General features: G+C 47.5%; 1 protein-coding gene across 1 annotated transcript in view; it reads right to left on the bottom strand.

The window, feature by feature from the left end:
* The window catches only part of ACSBG1 (acyl-CoA synthetase bubblegum family member 1), a 48,496-nt gene extending 28,641 nt beyond the window's left edge, over positions 1-19,855 (bottom strand). Inside the window, exon 1 of the mRNA XM_029238551.1 lies at positions 19,526-19,855. Within this exon, the coding sequence (XP_029094384.1) occupies positions 19,526-19,605 (80 nt within the window). The 5' untranslated portion in view covers positions 19,606-19,855. The remainder of the gene's footprint in view (positions 1-19,525) is intronic.
* Between the last annotated feature and the right edge of the window lie 2,000 nt (positions 19,856-21,855).

Genomic DNA, 21,855 nt, shown 5'->3' with positions numbered 1-21,855 from the left:
TGGTGAGGACGGGAATTGCTCTCAACCCCAGCTCACACTCCACACACACACATACACACACACACTATGAGCATCTTGCCTTTACTCACTTTCACAGAAGCAAAAACTTCTTCAGCACCTGCCCAGTAGCACGGGGAGCAAGGAAACACTTGAAGGGCATGTGTGAGCAGACATACTGTGAGGTGTGTGGGGCAGGCAGAGGAGCCTGGGGGAGCCCGCACTCTCCTCTCTCTGAACTGGCTCTCCTTTCTCCTCCAATCTTGGCAGAAGAGCTGATGGGAACCATTTAAAGACACAGCCTGCCACAAGCTTCCTTCAGCTCCTCCAGGAAGTCCTCCCGGATTATCCCCAACACCTCTCACCCTTGTAGCCCTCAAACACTCAGGTTTGGGCTTTGAAGGCCACACGTGGCTTGGGAAGCTCCTTAAGAGTACGGGTCATGTCTGATTCAACCCTGACCTCTGTCCCTAAGTACTCTCTGGCATGCAGTTGGAGCTCAGTAAATGTTGGTTGGATCTAATTGTTCCCAAGTTGTCACTATGTGTGTGACACGTAAGTCGAGGGGAGCCTTCGTTTTCCATGTGAACCCTTCATGGATGGGGATCCATCTCCTCTTTATTTCTGTGGCTCTTTCTTCCCAATCAACCCTCTGCTCTGTGTGCAGTAGGTGTACAATAAGTGATTTCTTGAAACAATAGAGCGTTGAGATTTACCAGAGTCGGCCTGTTCAAGTCACTTTACTTGCCGTACAACCTTGGGCAAGTCACTGTACCTCTCTGAGCCTAGGTTTTCTGCCTAAATCCTATGGCTGTTGCGAGGATAAGAGGATACATGTAAAGTGCTTAGTAGATCAACAGCTCTCATCCTTACTGGTGAACTCTCATGGATCTTTTGGGGAATAAGTAGGAAGAAATTCTTTGGTGAGATTAGGATGGTGACTAAGTAGGGTGAAAAGACCCAATCCAAGTCTGGGGGTCCAGACACCCTGCCAAGCCTGGGTACTCCCTCTGGGAGGCAGCGTGGGGGCCGGGAGGTGGGAAGAGGGTGGGATCCTTGTTCCTTACATGGTCCTCAGGGTGGAGCTGGCAGACCTGAGCAGGAGTGCCTCTGGCATGGTCCCTGAGGGGTGGCCACACCCTGCGAGCTCACCGGGGAGGGAGTGAGAACCTCAGAGAGCTTGTCCCAGCATTCCCCGGGAAAGCCGCATCAGCCCCAGAGAGTTCCAGCACCACAAAACCATCCTGCAATAGAGACACAGCGTGAGTCACCTCGCGGCCTGGCTGGGCTAAGGGGGCACCTGCCCTCCTTCCTGGACACGACTCACTGGCTCCCGGCCTCGGTACCAGACTGCAATTTACTGCCTCCTAAGCCCACATGCTCTAATCGCATCAGGAACAATGCAGCATTGCAGGAGGTGGCTGCCTTCAGGCTCCGGGCTCTCTAGTCCCCAGGACCAATCGGTCACCAGGATGAGCAAATACATCAAATTCTTGGGCCTCCTGCTTTGCAAAGACTCTTGCCCACTATTGGCAACCGTCCGGCCCCACACCCCCGTTTCTTGTTCTGGCTCTCACCTCTCTCTGCTCTGGGGGCAAAGGGAGAACTCTACTCCTATACGCCACAGGATGTTTTCAGTGGAGGGCGTTACCCAAATACTTCCCAAATCCTAAAAACCCCAAGTAGGGAGAGGAGCAGCGCCTCCTCCAAATCCCATGGTCCTGGCCACGCAGGCTGGTCCCTCTGCACAGGCTGGAGCTCTCAACAGTGACCTAGTCTGCAGCGCTGCTTCCCACTGGTTTCCCCATTCCCCTGCACGGTGGACCCCACGTCCCCCACTGCTCTTTAGTCTGCATGACCTGCCTGTCTCACCTTAAAGATCAGTGCCCCTGAAATCTCTCTTGTGATTCCTGACTCCCAACCGGAAGACCCCCACCGAGGACTTAGAGAGGACTGCATGCCGCGAGGGTCTGGCTGCTGCAGGGCACTCACCTTCCTCCTTGGGGCTGGCAGGCACAGAGCTCAACATCCCCTGTGCTCCTTCAGCTAAAGCATCACGGGTGTCGGAGCCAGTGCTGCCGGGTCCCCTGGTTCCAGGTGATGATGCAGTGGGGCTGGGCGTCAGTGGGGACCCACCCCATCCTGCCTTGGGCCTGCGGGTGAGGTGTGGCCCCAGATACCTTTGACCCATCTGGCTCAGGTCCTAGCTGCTCACTGTGAGGCTTACATAAAGAGGGCAGGAGGCAGGGGAGGGGTCTAGACGCCAGTGCAGGTGGGTATGTTGGCTGTCATCCTTGGTAGAGCCACACAAGGACACTGTTCCTGCCACTGGGCCCCCCACCTGGAGCCAGCCCTGGGCCCCAGGGGCTGGGCAGGAGGTTTGACCTTTTTTTTTTTTTTAACTTTTCTTTACTAAATGCATGTATTGTGCCAAGTGCTTTATGTGCTTTATGAGCTTTAAAGCTCTTTGCATTCTCCCAACAACCTAATATGGAATGTAGTAATAGTCTCATTTTGCAGGTGAGGTGACAGAGGCCCAGAGAGTTTTAGACTTGTTCAGTGTCACACACCCAGCAAGAGGCAGAGATGGCATTGGAAATCCAGGTCTCCATAACTGGCCCTGAAACCAGGACACCACATAAGCTAGATCTAACCATTATTTGCATCATAAAATTCAGCCAGGACTTCCCTGGTGGCGCAGTGGTTGAGAGTCTGCCTGCCGATGCAGGGGACACGGGTTCGTGCCCCGGTCCGGGAAGATCCCACATGCCGCAGAGCGGCTGGGCCCATGAGCCATGGCCACTGAGCCTGCGCGTCCGGAGCCTGTGCTCCACAGCGGGAGAGGCCACAACAGTGAGAGGCCTGCGTACCGGAAAAAAAAAAAATTCAGCCAACAGCTCCATCTCACATTGCCTCTGGCAAGCCCCTCTTCCATGGTAACAATATCTCTGCACGTTGCCCTCTCGTCCTCAAACGCCCCCTCCACTTGCACCTCATTCCAGAGACTCTCAGGTTTGTGGCATTAAACCTGCATCTTCTAAAACCTGGGCCATGCTCTCTAGAAACCCCCCTCCCAACCACTGTGCTGTTTCGCCTCCCACTCCCATCACCCCAGAGTTACCTCCCCACCTTAGTTTTCACCTGCCAACTGCCTTGGGGTGAGTGGGGATTGGATGAAGTAAAAAAATGGAGGCAGTCCCACTGGGTGTTAGGGGGAACTTAAGTCCTAATTCGAAGGCTAAGAGTCAGGGCATAGCAGCAGGATGGGGCAGGAGTTATTCCAAGGCCCTCCACCCAGTCAGATGGTAGATGACTTCCAGATTGCTACACTAAGCTGGCATGTCACTACCAGCACACCAACTTCAAGAGAATTCTGCCCTTTCAAATTCCAGTTTGTTTTTTGGCTGCACTGCGTGGCACGTGAGGTCTTAGTTCCGCAACCAGGGATTGAACCTGTGACCCTGCATTGGAAACGCGGAGTCTTAACCACTGGACCACCAGGGAAGTCCCAAATTCCAGTTTCTTAATGGCCTTTTCCCCCAGTGATCCTTGCCCACTGCCACCTCAGGGCACCCTGACAATTTGGGTTCGGGGTGTTGGTCCTGAGCCTCCCATGAGTTATGAGCCCTTTGAGAAACTGCTGGGAGCCCTCCCCTGGCCCCACCATCAATGTTTGCAAATGCTCTCTTGCAGTTTCAGGGCACCCGGGGGCTTGGGAAGCCCATGCTATATTAACAACCAACCCGGTGAACCCCAGAAGGGAATGCAGACTCTTCCTCTGTCCTGAAGAGAATACAGGCTGCCCCTCTTCTCCTCCTCCCGCTTTCCTAGTGAGGACAGAGCATTGTTATTGATGATAGGAGTTGGCACTGGGGGTCGATGTGGGTGGGCATGGTGGGAGAAGTGTCCTCACTTCGGGGGGCTAGCAGGAACATGTGTCCAGATCCCTCAGCCCCTCCCGGGCAGCTCGACAGCCACTCTGGATGTAGAGTTCCCAAACTGACGAGGAGGCTGGGCAAATGGGCTTATTCTAGGCAGGAAGGCTTGGGAAATGTGCCATCTTCCCTTTCTATCCCCTAGCACAGGGAGATCAGCTCGTGCTTTGTGACCACCTAGAGGGGTGGGATAAGGAGGGTGGGAGGGAGGGAGATGCAAGAGGGAAGAGATGTGGGGACATACGTATATGTATAACTGATTCACTTTGTTATAAAGCAGAAACTAACACACCATTGTAAAGCAATTACACTCCAATAAAGACGTTAAAAAGAACAAAACAAAACAGAAAAGCCACAAGGTTGCCTCCCCCTGGCAGAAGCTTCCAACTGTTCTTCAGGCCCTTCCTCCTCCCAGAAGCCCTCTGGGAGGGACCCCCAGCTCTCATGTTTCTTCCCGGAGCTGCCCTGGCTGAGCCCATCCCAGAGCACTTAACATTGAGAGTCTGGGTGTTGCTTTTTAAAACATAATTGTCTACCATGAGACAAAAACCTTAAGCCCATATTCTCAGAGCTGGAAATGATCTCTCCCCGCCCCATGACGGACGGCTCTGCGACTCTCCTCCTTCCTACTATGATTATTGACTGAGTGCCTCCTCTGCAGACATTGCAGGGGCACTGGGGGCAGAGGTGAGCCCATTGAGCCTGGTCCCTGCCTGGAAGGCTTGGAGATGATGGGACTGACAGTCAAAAAACAAAGATGCATTCAAGGTCACTGTGGGGTCACCAGACCCAGGCTGGGGTAGGGGGTACAGCAAAATTAAAGGGAGAAAGTTGGATAGGGGTGAAGGTTTATTTTATGAGAGGCAGAGGGTAAGCGTCCCAGGCAATGGTGCAGCAGGGGACGCTGGTGCAGACAGAAGAGGATACAGGGCCCTGGTCATAGACTCAGGCTGTGGACCGTCCCTGGCCTTGGTTCCCCAGCTCACAGGGGGACCTTGGCCAATGCAGAGATCTTTTGGGGATCCATGGTCTCTTGGAAAGGGTGAGGACGGGGCAAGGGTGGTCTAAGACATATCCCCCCAGATCCACCAGAAGGAACATATTTGGGGCAGGCACTCAGGGGCCCTTGACTGTGACTGAGCCCCCAGTCTAAGGGCCCAACAGCAGAGTGTTTGCTGAGAGGCCAAAGGCTAGTCCCAGCTTCACCTTGGCTCCCACCATCCATGGTGGTGGGGCCGTCCCGCCAGCCAGCTGACTTCTAACCCAATTGGCAGTGGCTCAGTGTTTAACCCTGTCTAGCTAATCACACAGTCTGCACGGTCACACTGAACTCCCCTGCAAAGCCTGGAAGGAGTCTGGTCATGCCCAAGACAGGTCCCTGGGCACTGGGACATCTGGATTCTAGCCCAGGTTCTGCCTTAGTTGGGTAAACTTGGGCAAGTTCCTGCTCCTCTCTGGGACTCAGTTTCCTCAGGTAAGTCACAGACAGAGGGCCTTCCAGTTTTCTGTCTATGACTGGTGATTTGGGGGCCTGAGCTGGAATTCTGCTGCACCAGGCAGAGACAAGGCTACGAGGTTGGGTGTTACTAGGCTCCCAGGCCTGAGGAGCCGGGGGAAAACAAGGCAAGAATAACGATAGTAATGGCTAATAGCTAACAGGTATGCAGCACTAACTGTGCGCCAGGCAATGTTCTGTGCACCTTACACATATATTAATGCATTTAATCCTCACAACAGCCCCGTAAGGTAATTCCTATCACTATCCCCACTTTACAGATGAGGAAACTGAAGTACAAGGAGATTATGTAACTTGCTCAAGGTCTTTCAGTTAGCAGAGTAGAATGCAAATTTGCGCAAGTGGGCTTCAGTGTTTATGCTCTTAACCAACAGGCTATACCTCAATAGTCTCAGGTCTACTGGGTGATTCGAGTGGGTGGGACAGGGGCAAAAGGGCGGGAAGTGTAGAAAGGTGGGCATCCCATGGTCCTCTAAACTCCTGCTTCCAATCATTCATCATTAGACCCTTCTTTACACCCTTCCTCCAAAATTTTGAAAAATTTTGTATATAGCCAAGGTTTAAACTGTCAAACCATTTTCTTATGTTGCATTGATGACAGACACAGATAACTGTCAACTGGTGTTTTGAATCATCGTTGGGAGAGCAGTATGAAGCTTGGAGTTGACATAATTCCAACACAAAGCAAAGACTCCGAGAAAATTGCCATCTCCCATCACTTGCCATTTTTACGTGAAGTACCACGAGTTTGACTTTGGGCACACTTCTGTTAGGACTTCAGTTACTCCATCTATAAAATGAAGGGGTGGAAAGGATAGTCTCTAAGTCCCAGCTCTGATGATAGGTGGTTTTCCATGTTTCTACTAAGGAGATGAGAGGAAGGAAAAATACTGCCCACTCCTCGGCCAGAGGAAATTCATGGTGCCAGGTTGGGGGCAAAGCTGGGAGTTAGACTTCTACCAACAGGGGTGTCGTGTCCCTGCAGCACATGAATGTTGGCTCCCAGACTTGGTCCCTGCCCTAGAGGAGCCCACAGTCTAAAGAGGAGAGTGAAGGAGAGAGGCACGTACATGGCCTGTATACAGGAGAGGTATCTGTGAGCATGGCAGGCAAGGGGGTCACGAGGTAGAGGCACAGCGCTGTGGGAGCCTGATCTTTTAGGGGAACATGGTTTCACTTTTTTAAAAGTGAGAACTAACATTTACTGAGCAATTAGTATGTGCCAGGTGCTGTTCCAATTGCGTTACATGTGTTAACTTATTTACTTATCTCAACGATCTTATAAAGTAGGTACTAAATTAGAATCCCCCATCTAATTGGAAATGGAAGGACAAAGAGATGAAGTAACTTGCTGAAGGTTATACAGCTTGTAATTGGAATAGCTGGGATTCAAATCCAGGCAATCTGATTCCAGATTTTATGTTCGGAACCACCATATGCTCTGCCTAAAATTGGGTGGGGCTCTCTGAAGCTCCTTATGCCTCTCCACACACTTCAGCAACATGGGTTTTCTTAGGAGCAACTGGCTCAGAAAGGCAGAGCATTGTGGCTGAGACACTAGTTTAATGCACATGTATTTTAAATTCTGCAAATCAGCATACTCCTGACATATCACAGTATCCACCATATAACAAAAAAATGATCAGACATCTGAAAAAGCAGGGAATGTGAGCCAAAATCAAGGGGAAGAAAACAGCCAATAGAAACAACTCAGGTATGACGCAGATGTTAGAATAAATATACAAAGGCTTTAAAACAGCTACTAACACATGTTTGATAATTTAAAGAAAAAATGATAACTGATGAACAGATGGAGAATTGCAACATAAAAATAGAAAGTATAAGAAAAGTACAATCTCTGAAATGAAAAATTCACCAGATGAGCTTAACAGCAGATTGGAAACTACCCCCCCCAAAAAAAGTTCATGCACATGAAGGCAGAATAATAGAAATTATTTAATCCAAATACTAGAGAGAAAAAAGATTTTTTAATTGAACAGAATGAAACATCGTTGAAAGAAATTAACAAAGAGCTAAGCAAATGCAAAGGCATCTCAAGATCAAAACACTTAATATTGTTAAGATGGCAATAATAATATTGTTAAGATAGCCAAATTGGGTATTCCCTGGTGGTGCAGTCGTTGGGAATCTGCCTGCCAATGCAGGGGACGCGGGTTTGAGCTCTGGTCCGGGAGGATCCCACATGCCGTAAAGCAGCTAAGCCCGTGCACCACAACTATTAAGCCTGTGCTCTTGAGCCCGCAAACCACAACTACTGAGCCCACGCGCCACAACTACTGAAGTCCACGCGCCTAGAGACAGTGCTCTGCAACAAGAGAAGACACCGCAATGAGAGGCTCACGCACCGCAATGAAGAGTAGCCCCCGCTCACCGCAACTGGAGAAGGCCCACGCGCAGCAACGAAGACCCAATGCAGCCAGGGATAAATAAATAAAATTAATTAATTTAAAAAAACCATTTTTAAAAAAAGATAGCCAAATTGATCTATCGGTCAACATAATCTCTATCAAAATCCTAGCTGGCATTTTGGCAGAAATTAACAAACTGGTCTAAAATTACTATGAAACTTCCAAAGACCCAGGATAGACGAAACAATCTTGAAAAAGACCGAAGTTGGAGGACCACACTTCTTGATTTCAAAACATACTATAAACCTACACTACAGTAATCAGGACAAAGTGATACTGGCATAGGATAGACATATAGATGAATGGAATAGAATATAGGATTCAGAAATCCACCTTCACATTTATAGTTAACTGATTTTCAACAAGGGTGCCATGCCAATTCAATGCAGAAAGTATACTTTTCAGCAAATGGTACAAATCAACAAATGGTGCTGGGACAACTCAATATCCACATGCAAAAGAATAAAGTTGGACCCTTTCCTCATACCATACACAAAAAGTTAACTCAAAATGTATCAAAGACCAAAATGTAAGAGCTTAAACTGTAAAAATATTAGAAGAAAATCTATGTGGACTTAAGTTGTTATTTTTTTGTATTTTTGGGTTTTTTTGGCCATGCCACATGGCTTGTGGGATCTTAGTTGCCTGACCAGGGGTGGAACCCACACCCTAGGCAGTGAAAGCACAGAGGTGGACTTCAATTAGGTAAAGCCTTCTTAGCTATGATACCAGAAGTACAAGCAACAAAACAAAAACAGGTAAATTGGACTACATCAAGATTAAACCTCTTAGTGCTTCAAAGGACACCATCAAGAAGGTGAAAAGATAACCCACAGAATGGAAGGAAATATCTGTAAATCATTTATCTGATAAGAGGATTGTATAGAATATATGAAGAACTCTAACAATTCAGCAACAACAAAAAAGGAAAGAAAAAAGAAAAATAACCCAATTAAAACTGGGCAATGATTTGAATAGACATTTCCCCAAAGAAGACATACAAATGGACAACAAGCACATTAAAGGATGTTCAACCTCATCAGCTATCAGGAAATGCAAATCAAAACCAGAATGAGAAAACACTTCATACCCACTGGAATGGCTGTTTATAAAATACAGATACTGGGCTTCCCTGGTGGCGCAGTGGTTGAGAGTCCGCCTGCCGATGCAGGGGGCACGGGTTTGTGCCCCGGTCCAGGATGATCCCACATGCTGCAGAGCGGCTGGGCCCGTGAGCCATGGCCGCTAAGCCTGTGCGTCCGGAGCCTGTACTCCGCAACAGGAGAGGCCACAACAGTGAGAGGCCCGCATACCGCAAAAAAATATATAATAAAATAAATAAAATACAGATACTAACAGTGTTGGTGAGGATGTGGAGAAATTGGAACTCTTGTACACTGCTGGTGGTAATGCAGCTGCTTTGGAAAACAGTCTGCTAGTTCCTCAAAAGGTTATACATAGAGTTACAATATGACCAAACAATTCCACTTCTAGCTTTATACCCAAAAGAAATTAAAACGTATGTCCATACAAAAACTTGTACATAAATGTTCATTGGAGCATTATTCATAATAGCCAGAAAATGAAAACTCAAATGTCCATCAACTGATGACTGGGTAAACAAAATGTGGCATGTCCGTACACTGGAACATTATTTGGCCATAAAAGGAATGAAGTACTGATACATGATACCACACAGATGAATCATGAAAATATCATGCTAAGTGAAAGAAGCCATTCACAATAGATGATATATTATATCAGTTCATTTAAGTGAGAGGTCTAGAATAAGCAGATCTATAGAGACAAAAAGCAGATTTGTGGTTGCCTAGGGCTGGAGGCTTGAGGGGAAATGGAGAGTGACTGCTAATGGGTCTAGGGTTTCTTCTGGGATAATGAAAATATTTTTAAATGGACTGTGGGGAATTCCCTGGAGGTCCAGTGATTAAGACTCCATGCTTCCACTGCAAGGGACAAGGGTTCATTCCTGGTCAGGGAACTAAGATCCCACATGCCTCACAGCACAGCCACAAAAAAATAATAATAAAATAAAATGGACTGTGGTGATGTTTGCACAACTCTGAGAATATACTAAAACCCACTGGATTTTATACTTTAAATGGGTAAATTTTATGGCATGTAGTTTATATCTCAATAAAGTTGTTATATTAAAAAAAAATGAACAGAGCCTCAGTTACCTGTGAGATAACATCAAATATCTTTCAAAAAACATCTTTCAAAATGAAAGCAAATATAAAATGGATAACCAACAAGGACCTACTGTATAGCACAGGGAATTATACTCAATATCTTACAATAACCTCTAATGGAAAAGAATCTAAAACTATATATATATATATATATATATATATATATATATATATATATATGACTGAATCATTTTGCTGGACACCTGAACCTAACACAACATTGTAAATCAACTATATTTCAATTAAAAACAAAGTGAAATAATGACATTTCATTTAAATGCAGGATGGGAGGATTTTTCACCAGCGCACTTCTGTGATGGTTTGAAATCATGTCTGCAAATTCTTTACACTATTCCCATCAATAGGCTGAGTTTTTTTCTCTTCTCCTTGAATATGGGATAGCCTTAATGACCAGCTTCTAAGAAATACAATGTAGTAGAAGTGACACTATGTAATTTCCAAAGCTAGATCATAAAAGGTGATACGGTTTTCACCTGACTCTCTCAGGATACACGTTTTTTGGATCCCTGACCCACCATGTCAGAAATCTGGCTACCTTGAAGCCACCATGAAGGAGACCATGTGAAGAAGCTACATAGAAATAGAGATACTGAGGCTCCCCAGCTGTTCCCAATCCCAGCTTATTGAGTCTTACCACCTCAGGCATCAGACATATGAGTAAAGAAAACTTTGAGATGGCCCTGGGCCCAGCCACCAGCTGTCATGTCAAGAAGACACTTAAGCAGCCTATAGAGAGGTCCACTGGCAAAACTAAAGTCTCTGGGCAACACCAATGTAGTAAGTTGAAAAATGCCCCACCCCCCCTGCAAATATTCATCTCCTAATCTCTGGAAACTGAATATTATCTTACATGTCTTTACATGCCTCTCCTCCCCACCCCCTAAAAAAGGATTTTGCAGATGTGATTAAATTAAGGATCTTGAGACAGGGACATTATCCTGGATTATCCAGGTGGGCATTAAATGCACTCACTTGTATCCTTACATGAGGGAGGCAGAAGGAGATTTGACACACACACAGAAGAGAAGGCAAAATGACCACAGAGGCAGAGATTGGAGTGGTGCGACCACAAGCCAAGGGTGGATGCGGGTAGCCTCCAGGAGATGGAAGAGGTCAAGAACGGATTCTCTCCTAGAGCCTCTGGAGGGAGCACAGCCCTGCTGACACCTTGATTTAAGCCCTGTGAAACTGATTTCAGACTTCTGGCTTCCAGAACTATGAAAGAATAAAGTTCTGTCTTAAACCACCAAGCTTGTGGTAATTTGTTAAAGTGGCAACAGGAAACTAACACAGCCAGTGAGGAACAGAGGTCTACCAACGACCTTATAAGTGAGCTTGAAAGAGGGTCTTCCAATTCCAGATGAGTATTACCCTGGCTGACATCTTGGCTGTAACCTCATGAGAGACCCTGAGCCAGAACCACTTAACTAAGTTGCTCCTGAATTACTGACCCATATAAACCATGAGAGATAAAAAATGATTGTTGTTGGTTTGAGGCACCACAGTTTTGAGTGATTTGTTAAGCAGCAAGAGATTAACTAGGACACCTTCACTACAAGAAATGCTATAGGGATTTATTTGGGCTGATAGGAATTACACCAGATGAAAACATGGATTTACAAGAAGGAATGAAGATCAGTGGAAATGCTAAATATATTAGAAACAAGACAAGGATGCCCACTCTTACTACCTCTATTCAGCATTATATTGGAGGTCCTAGCCTGTGCCATAAGGCAAAAAAAAAAAATTAAAAGGCAAAATGATTGGAAGTAAAAGAAGTAAAACTATCTTTTAAAATAGATAACAAAATTGTATATATAAAAAAATCCTAGGGGATCTATAAAAAGAAACACTAGGGCTTCCCTGGTGGCGCAGTTGTTGAGAGTCTGCCTGCCGATGCAGGGGACAAGGGTTCGTGCCCCAGTTTGGGAAGATCCCACATACCGCAGAGCGGCTAGGTCCGTGAGCCATGGCCGCTGAGCCTGCGCGTCTGGAGCCTGTGCTCTGCAATGGGAGAGGCCACAACAGTGAGAGGTCTGCGTACTGCAAAAAAAAAAAAAAAGAAACACTAGAACTAATAAATTAATTTAGTAATATCACAGGATACAAGGTCAATTTTTTTAAATCGATTGTATTTTTATATAAATAACAAATTATTAGAAAATTAACTTTAAAATACAATTTACATAGTATCAAAACCCATACAATTCTTAGGAACAAATATAGGAAAAAAGGTGTAAGACATCTACAACTGAAAACTACAAATCATAGTTGAGAGAAATCAAAGACCTAAGTAAATGGAAATACATACCATGTTCATTGATCAGGATATTCTCCCCAACTTGAAATATAGATTCAGTTCATTCTCAGTCAAAATTCCAGCAGTCTTTTTTGTTGCGACTGACAAGATAACTCTAAATTTTGCATGGAAATACAAAGGAGCTACTGTGTTAGTAACCTATTATAACAAGTATCCCAAAACGTGGTGACTTAAAAAACAAGCATTTATTATCTTACAGTTTCTGTGGGTTAGACATCTAGGTGTGGCTTAACTGAGTGCCTCTGGCTCAAAATCTCTTGTGATGTTGTCATCAAACTGTCAGCCGGGGCTGTGTTCTCATCTGAAGGTTCAACTGGGAGAGGATCTGCTTCCAAGCTCACTCATGGGGTTGTTGGCAGAATTAAGCTCCTTGCAGGTTGTTGGGCTGAGGGTCTCAAATCCTTACTGGTTGTTGACCAGAGGGTTCCCTCAGGCCCTTGCCACCTGGGCCTCTCCCTCAGAGCAAGCAAGTAAGAAAATGAGGGAGAGCAGTAAAAATGAAATCATGGTCTTTTTGTAACCAAATCTCTGAAATGAAATTCCATCACTTTTGCCATATTCTACTTCTTAGAAATGAGTTACTAGGTTGGCCCACATTCAAGGGTAGGGGATTACACAAGAATACAGAAGGTAAGACTCATTGAGGAGCATCTGAGAGGCGTCTACTGCTCCCAGGATAACCAAAACAATCTTGAAAAAAAAAAAAGAACCAAGTTGGAGGACCAACACTATCTGATTCAAGACTTAATATAAAGCTATAGTAATGAAGACAGTGTGTGTCGACATAAATATAGAAAAATAGTTCAATGGAAGGAAATCCAGAAATAGGTCCCTACATATGGACAGTTGACTTTCTTTTTTTTTAAAAAAAAAAAAAACAAAGGAGCCACAGCAATTTAATACTGATAAAAAATCATTTTCAACAAATGGCACTTGAATAACTGGATAAAAATGTGGGAAAAAAGAAAATATTAATTTGAGATGGGTCATAGGCCTAAATGTAAAGGCTAAAGCTTTTAGTAGAACACATAGAAAAAAGTATCTTTGTGACCTTAGTACAGGCCAAGATTTCTTAGAGAGGATGCAAAAGCACTAACCATAAAAGAAATACTTAGATAAATTAGATTTATCAAATAAAAAGATGTTTGCTCATCAAAAGACAGCATTAAGGAAATGAAGATAAGCCACAAACTGGGAGATAATATTTTTCATACAAGTATCTAGTTAGGGACTGATATCCAGAATATACAGAGAAATCTCTGCAAATCAGTAATAAAAGGATTAAGAGCACAATTATAAAATGGTCTAAAGATCTGGATAGACACTTCACAAAAGAAGATATAGAAATGGCCAATAAGCACATGAAAATAAGCTCAACATCATTATCAGGGAAATTAAAACCACAATGAGATACCACTATTCGACCACCAGAATAGGTAAAATTAAAAAGACTAACAATATTTAGTGTTGACAAAGATTTGGAGCAACAGAAACTGCTCTTGGTGATGGCATGACCACTTTGGAAAACTTCTGGTGGCTTCTTTAAACATATACCTATCTTCTGATACAACAGTTGTATTTCTAGGGTCTTCTCCAAGAAAATGAATATATATGTCCACAGAAAACCTTATACAAGAAAGTTCACAGCAGCTTTACTAATAAAATCCCCAAACTGGAAACAACTCAAATGCCCTCAACAGGAAAATGGACAAACAAATCGTGGTCTAGCCACTCGGCGGCATTCTACTCAATGGTACAAAAGAATGAACTACTGAAACACTTCACACATGGAGGAATCGTGCAAACGTCATGATGAGTGAAAGGAGCCAGACATAGAAAAGTACATACTGTGTGATTCCATTTATACGATGTTCAAGAACCGCCAGAAAACAGTGGCTGTTCAAAACTGGTTTGCTTAAGGACAAATGGGGGTGAGAGCTGACTAGAACGGAGCAGAGAGGACATTCTGGGCTGATGAAAATGTCCTATATTTCTACTGAGTTGTTGATTACAGGGGTATATACTTTTTGTCAAAAGTCATCAAATTATACTCATATCTGTACATTTCACTATATGAAAATTTTGCTTACACACAACCTATTATATTTTGCAGATGTAAATTCTTATTTTACAGCTGCTTGGGTCTAGAGTCCAAGCTAGGTCCTAGATGTCCTTCACATGGTGCAACCTTTGCAGTTTCCAAAGCACCTTCCAGCCCTGACTTTAAATGTTCCTCACAGGCTCCTTTGCAAGGAGCCAGGGCTGCCTGGGGAAGAGGGCTAGAGCCAGGACCCAGGGGGCACTCATAGAACCCAGGGTGATATAGGACTTTCTCCCACTATCACTGCCCATGTCTTTTGCAGGACAAAGAGATAAGTAGTGAGTTCCTCATCCCTGTAGGTATTCAAGTCAGGGTAGGTTGACAGTATGTGAATGTTGTGACAGAGTGGGTTAGACTCAGTGACCTAAAAAACCCCCACTGGCCTGAGAGCCTACCATTCAGGGGCTTGCCTAGGGACAGAGTGAGTCAGCTTCTGGCCCAGCGTTCTGACTCCAGGCCAGCTTGGGCTCTACTGACCCCAGCCAGTGACTCTACAGCCCCTGCAGGAACTCAGTGCTGGCCTAGGCTCATCTGCATCCTGAAAGCATCCAGACTTGTATTCAGATGTCTAGGACCGGGGCTTCCCTGGTGGTCCAGTGGTTAAGAATCCACCTGCCAATGCAGGGGATGCGGGTTCTATTCCTGGTTGGGGAACTAAGTTCCCACATGCCACGGGGCAACTAAGCCCAGGTGCCGCAACTACTGAGCCCATGTGCTCTGGAGCCCATGTGCCACAACTAGAGAGAAGCCTGCCACGCACTCCGGAGCCAGCCCGCCACAGCTAGAGAGCATGCGCACCATAACTACTGAGCTCGTGCACTCAGCACCACAACTAGAGAGAAGCCCGCACACAGCAATGAGGAGTCGCTACAAAAGATCCCACGTGCCACAGAGAAGATGCCACATGCCGCCGCTAAGACCCAATGTAGCCAAATAAATAAAATAAATTAATAATCGTTAAAAAAAAAAAAAAAAAACGAGGTCTATGCCCAGGGTTACTTTGCCCCAGGGATTCTGACCTCTGGGATGTGCTCTGCCCTTTATCCTGGGACTCTTGACCTTGCCTTCCTGTGGTACTTATAATATACTCCCACATCCTCTGTCCTGTGCCGACTGGTCTTTTAGTTTCTCAAACACTGTAAGCTCCTCAGGGCCTTTGCACGTGCTATGGCCTTTTCTTAGAAACATCTTTCCCTACCAACTCCTACTCCTCTTTCAGGTCTCAGCTTAAATGTTACTTTTCCCAAGGAAGACTTCACCAAACCTCTGAGTCAGATATTAAGAAATTAAACATTTTCCATTTTAATAATTTTTAAGTATGCAATTCAGTGGCAATGACCACATTCCCTCCTTTTTCCCCTTAATTCTTTCATGGCACCTTTTGCACTTATAGTTTAATAAGTAATTGTATAATTATTGGGACTTCCCTGGTGGCGCAGTGGTTAAGAATCTGCCTGCCAATGCAGAGGACACGGGTACAAGCCCTGGTCTGGGAAGATCCCACATGCCGCGGAGCAACTAAGCCCATGAGCCACAACTACTGAGCCTGCGCTCTAGAGCCTGCAAGCCACAACTACTGAGCCTGCGTGCCACAACTACTGAAGCCTGCACGCCTAGAGCCCATGCTCCACAACAAGAGAAGCCACCGCAATGAGAAGCCCATGTACCACAATGAAGAGTAGCTCTCGCTCGATGCAACTAGAGAAAGCCCGTACTCAGCAATGAAGAATCAAAGCAGCCAAAAATAAATAAATTTACAAAAAAAAAAAGATAATTATTTGTTCATGTCTGTCTTTGCTGCAAGTATGTTAATTCCTTAAGTTGGGGCTTGTTTTGTTTTCTATGATATTCTCTTAGCATAGTACCTCACATATTCAACAATAAATAATTTTGAATAGATGAATGTATACTTATGAAAACAGATAATAAAGATACCAAAATAAGAGGGAAAAGGCAACTCTACGATAACCATTTCTCATATTATGGGGAAGTGAGGGGGAGGAAGTTGGGAAAACTAGAAGGCCCTGGATATTCCATATTCTTAAGGATGCCTGTATCATTTCCATAGCATTTGCATTAGGTTTGTTCCTCTCATGCTTGCACACCCCAGAGATGGGGAGCTCACTCCCTATCATCCTTGGAAAGCTTTATCAGTGAGAACAGCCTTCTTCACTGGGCTTGCAGCAACCTCCTGTGCCTGTCCCACACTCCTGGCTCTGAGGGAACTCCTCTCGGCACCCAGTCTTTGAGCAGGCAGGGCTGGGAGAGGCAGCTGGGAGCCCAGGGGGAATATGGTCAGTTGAGAGTTCACCATCCTTCCCTGGGCCAGGCTCGACTCTGCAGGCTCCCTTCTCCTGGCGTCTGCCTCCCAACTCCAGCCTGTATTCACTGCTGCCAGAGTCACCTCCCCAAACTAGGCTCTGCTTCTGCTTCTACTGCTTCCATGCCTGCCAGGGCTCCTCTCTGCCTCTTCCTCTGGCTCTGGCAGCCCTCATGCCTGGCTGCCCCTAGTCTGGCCACACCAGCCTATCCAGACCTAGGAGTTAGCTTAGGAGTTAACCTGACTGGTCTGACGGCCACCTGTAACTCCTCCACAACCACAGCTTCAGTCCACAGGATGCCCCTGCCTACCACCAGGGCATCCACCACCCTTCAAACCCAGGATGAACTGTCTCCTTCTCTGGTTCTTCTGAAGCCCTTCCTCCAACCTGGGCTTCTTCAGGCTCAGGGAGGCTGGTGTCCCTCCTGCACCAAGAGTTTAACAGGGCTACTCCAATGGGTACTCCTGATGGATGGCATGGTCTACAGCCGCAGCCTCAAAGGACACAGAGCGCAAGCTGCCAGATCAGCGCCTGACCCGTCTTGGCTCCAGCCCAGCAGACCCAGCCTCTCTTGGCCCTGGCCCAGCTCCCTCCCTCCAACCCTGCAAGTGGTATGGCACAAAAGGGAATTCGTGTGGGTCAGCCTGGTGTGCAAACCCTCCTCTTCCCAGTCTCCACCTCCCTGATCTCCGGCCTCCCCTCTGCAACCCTGGGAAGTGGAAGGGGGTAAGATAAGGCCCCTCTCAGGCTATTGGAGGAATGTAGGCCCACCCTCCCCCAGGAGCAGCAGCCAGCCCATGGCCACAAGGCCAGGACAGATAGGCAAGCCTGAGATAGAGCCCTTTGCTGCTGGGGCTGGCCTGGAGGGGCATCACAGCAGCTGTAACGGCCTCTGACTTGAGAACAATGTTAAACAAGGGTTCAAAGTTCTTTCCTCATGACTACTCTGCAAGGCATTCTCATCCCCATTTGACAGATGGAGAAACTGAGGCTCAGAGAGGGTGACTTGCCCAGAATCAGATTAGGTCCAGAGCAGAGCTGGATGGGAACCCAAGGCATGAGCACCCGCAGCCTGCTAAGAGAATTCCCAGGCATTGCTAGGAGGTTAACTATGCCTTTGAGGGGTGGCCCTTGTGCCTTTGAAAGCATTTCATACACACCAGCTGATAGAATCTGTCCAAATTTTCTGCAGGGTTAATAGTGGTCAGGCTTTTTGTCTTCATTTGTACAGACGGTGATACTAAGGCTCAGAGAAGCCCAACAACTTACCCGAAGTCGCTAAGCAAGAAAGCAGAGGGACTGACCTTCTGAGTTTTCAGCCCTCTCTTCCCCCACAGGGCTCCTCACCTACCTACCCTTAGCAGTCCTGCCCCAGCCTGGGGCTCTCTGCTGCTTCTCTTTTATGGAGTCTGCAAAGCAGGTCCAGGCCTCTGTGAGCCCATTCCCCAGGGTGAGGGAATTCCAGCCAGCCCACATTGAGGGCCCCACTGACCCTTCCAGGGAGGGGGCTGGACCTCATGCTCTTGGAGGTCTTGAAGGTAAGGAGCCTCTGCTTCTGGCAGGACAGGAGTCCATTCTCCGTCGGCAGACCCAGGGCAGGGCCCAGGCCTCCAGCCCTGGGAGGGGCCTCTGCCCGTGAGGCACTTTCACATTTATTCCATTTGCTCCATCTTTCCTCCCTTGTAACCCCTCATTGAGAACAATGGCCATTCACTCTGTAGCTCAAACCCTGGCAACTTCTCCCCCTAGGGCTCAGCCCCTGGCATTTCTCCCTTGTCCTTCTCCCCTTCCGCACTCCAGCCACCCAGGCCTCTCCCTTCCCTGAGTTCCCCATCTTGCTTCGCATATTCTCACCCTGGCAATGCTGGTCCCTTCTTCCGCATGGCCCTTCCTCTCTGACTGTTAGTGCCCTCCTGACCATCCAAGGCCTGTCCCAAGAGTCTCCCGTTGGAAGCTTCCCTCCTCCTCTTGGCCTGTGTTCCTCCTGGGCACAGACCACAGGCATCTGGACCCTGGGGTTCCATGTGTCTGCCTTCTCCATGCCTCCTGGTTGAGGGCTTCTTGGGCCAGGACTGGGTCTCAACTTCTCAGGATCTTACCACTCCTTGGATGGACAGGGCCTGGGCCAGAGTGGGCACTAGTGAATGGCTGACAAATTGAATCCGCTTCCTCTGAATCACAGATTAGCAGAACACATACAGCAGGAGGGCTTTGGGGAAAATTCAACCCCTGCATTCATGTACAGACAGGGAAGCTGCAGCCCAGAGAGGCGCAGGGACCCACCAAGGTCACACAGCAAGCTGGAGCCGGATCCTCTGGCTCTCCCCTGTCCTTGTCTGTCATTGACCCCCACATGCCAAAGACCCCCTTGAGGAGACAGGGAAATATTCCTATTGACTGAAAACTTCTTCCTCCATCCACCCGCAGCCCCCTACTCATGCCCTCATTCCTCGGTTGAGCCCCTCTTGGCCACACAGGGGAGTAGACAGTTTCAAGTGACACATGTCCCAGTCCAGGGCTTATTCCATTTAGAGATCATCCAGACCCTTCCCTTCATTTCCCAGATGAAGAGACTGAGGCTCAGAGAGTGAAGCATCTTGCCCAGGTTCACACAGCAGAGTCAAGTCCAGAGCTCGGCCAGAGGCTCCATGGACAGAGGCCCACCTCCAACTTACCTGGTTCCCAAGTGTTCTTGGGTGGTTCCCAGGCTTGCATCCAGCCGGCTCTCCTGTGGGGTCACTCTGCTGTCCGGCATGCTGGGGTCCTGGGGGGGACAGCTGCGTCCGGCTCCAGAAGTGCACGGCACCCGCCGCGGGCACCTGCTGGAGAGAGAGCTGTCTCCCACTGCATGAGAGGTTGGCCTTGACTGGGTGGTGGGGGTTGGCTGGGGAGGCAGTGACTAGAGTGGACCAAAGAGACCCATTTCCTCTCTATTTTTAGAAGCTCAAAACACCCCTCAGCGGTGAAGTTGCTCAGGATTAAAACTTTCCTTTTCTTTGTGATTTTGTTTCACTCAAGACGAGGAGAATTTCAATGAAGCCAGTGTTCTTTTTCATGCAAATCCACTCTGGTTCTCCCAGGAAGTCTGGCCAATGGGCTCAGGGCTTCTGGGCCCCCAGAAAACCTCCTCACTGACTTTAAAAGGCCACGTCGTAGCCCAAGGGGTTCTCAGCACCAATCTGGATTCAGATCCTGCAGTGGCTGCTAACCTCGACTGCCCACATCCTGCAACCTTGCCTCACCGTCGGCTGGACGCAGCCCCAGGAAGGGGTTTAATCCGCACAGCCCACCTCCCCCAGGCCCTGCACTGGAGGCTGGGGATCCGAGGAGGACCTGTGGCTCCTGCCCTCAAGGAACCCCAGTCCAGGGGAAGGAAAGAGACATTTCCAACACTGAGGACTATGATATAATTGACAGAAGCATTTGCACTGAAGCAGACGTGAGGACCTAGGAACATGACCACCCAGGGGCACCAAAATAGAAGTGTGGATCTGTTCCATCAGCTAAAGGAAAGAAGAGTACTGATGGTGGGTCTGCAGCATCTGTAAACAGATGTGGAAAATTCACGTAGGGCACAGCGGGTGGCGGGGGGCTTTCTCTGAGTACCAGAAATCTCCCCCTTAGTCTGTACTAGTTCCCTGCAGGAACAAAGTACCACGAACTGGATGGCTTAAAACAGAAATGTATTCTCTCACAGTTCTAGACGCCAGAAGTCTGAAATCAAGGGGTCATTAGGGCCATGCTCTCTCTAAAAGCTCTAGGGAAGAATCTTTCTTTGCCTCTTCTAGCTTCTGGTGGTTCCCAGAAATCCTTATGTTCCTTGGCTGGTAGATGTGTCCCTCCAATCTCTGCCTCTGTCTCCACATGACTGTCTGCTCTCTGTGTCTAGGTCCCTATTTTCTCTTAAGGACAACAGTCATTGGACTAGGGCCTACCCTAATCCAGTATGATATCATCTTAACTAATTATATCTGTAAAGAGCCTATTTTCAAATAAGGTCACACTCCAAGGCTCCGGGTGTGCATGACTTTTGGGGGCACATGATCCAACTGAGTACAGCCTGAATACAGGAGGCATTGATGGAGATTCTACGAGATGTCCCCAAAAGGGGTCAGCAGGTTCAGCTGGGTCACAGGTTTTAACTGGTGGAGGCAGGTGGCTGAGAAAGAGCTTGCCTGAATCCATGAAAATTCAGAGCATGGACCCTAGGACTGCCTCCCAATACATTGAAGGCACATTAGACAGGAGGCCTGGAGGCTGGCTTTGACGCCCGAATCTTCCACTGACCCCTTCTCCCCATGACCTTGGGCAGGTCTCTGCCCCTCTCTGGGCCTTAATTTAACTGTTTGGATCATGAGGATGGTGGCTGCCAGCTCCAACTGGACATGAGAAGGTGATAGGGAGAGCCGTGCTCATGGGCTGATTGAATGTGCCCAGTGGGACATCATTGTGAGTGATAAGTGGTGAGGCCCCACCCAAGGGGAAACTGAATCAGAGAAGAAAATGACATCAAGTTCTTAACTTTTAAGTTCAAAAGCTTTGGTTAAGATGAAAACCTGGAAAGGTTTGGAAAAATGTATAATGAGACAGAGCAAGTTTCCCCTCCCCCAACCCCATCCCTCAGATTCTTAGGGATCCTGAGAGCTAGAAAAGGAAGAGAGTTCAAAAAGGAGGCCAGGACCTGGCAGGGGAGTGGGGGGTGGCTTGGAGAGGGGCTCCTGAGCCCTAAGGAGGGAAGGGGGTAGTGGGGACTGAGGCTTCCCAAGAAAGTGACAAGGCCCTACAGTATGCAGTGCAGCCCACAGAGGAGGAGATGGTTCCAAGGCACCAGGGCCCAGAGGGCCTGGGCAGTCCCGCTCCTCAATGCAGGCAGTGGGCCAAGGGTCCACATGAGGAGAGGGTAGGGTTGGCAGGCTGGCAACAGAGGCTGATGGGAGCATGGGTACTCAGTGGTCCTGGCGTGGAGGGTTGACCCCACCTGAGGACCAGGACCCCAAGTACATCT

This window comes from Monodon monoceros, unplaced genomic scaffold (assembly GCF_005190385.1).
Source record: "Monodon monoceros isolate NGI ecotype Baffin Bay Population unplaced genomic scaffold, NGI_Narwhal_1 Super_Scaffold_21, whole genome shotgun sequence".
NCBI lineage: Eukaryota > Metazoa > Chordata > Mammalia > Artiodactyla > Monodontidae > Monodon > Monodon monoceros.
The sequence above is the reverse complement of the archived record's forward strand: the minus strand, read 5'-3'. Positions and strand labels throughout refer to the sequence as shown.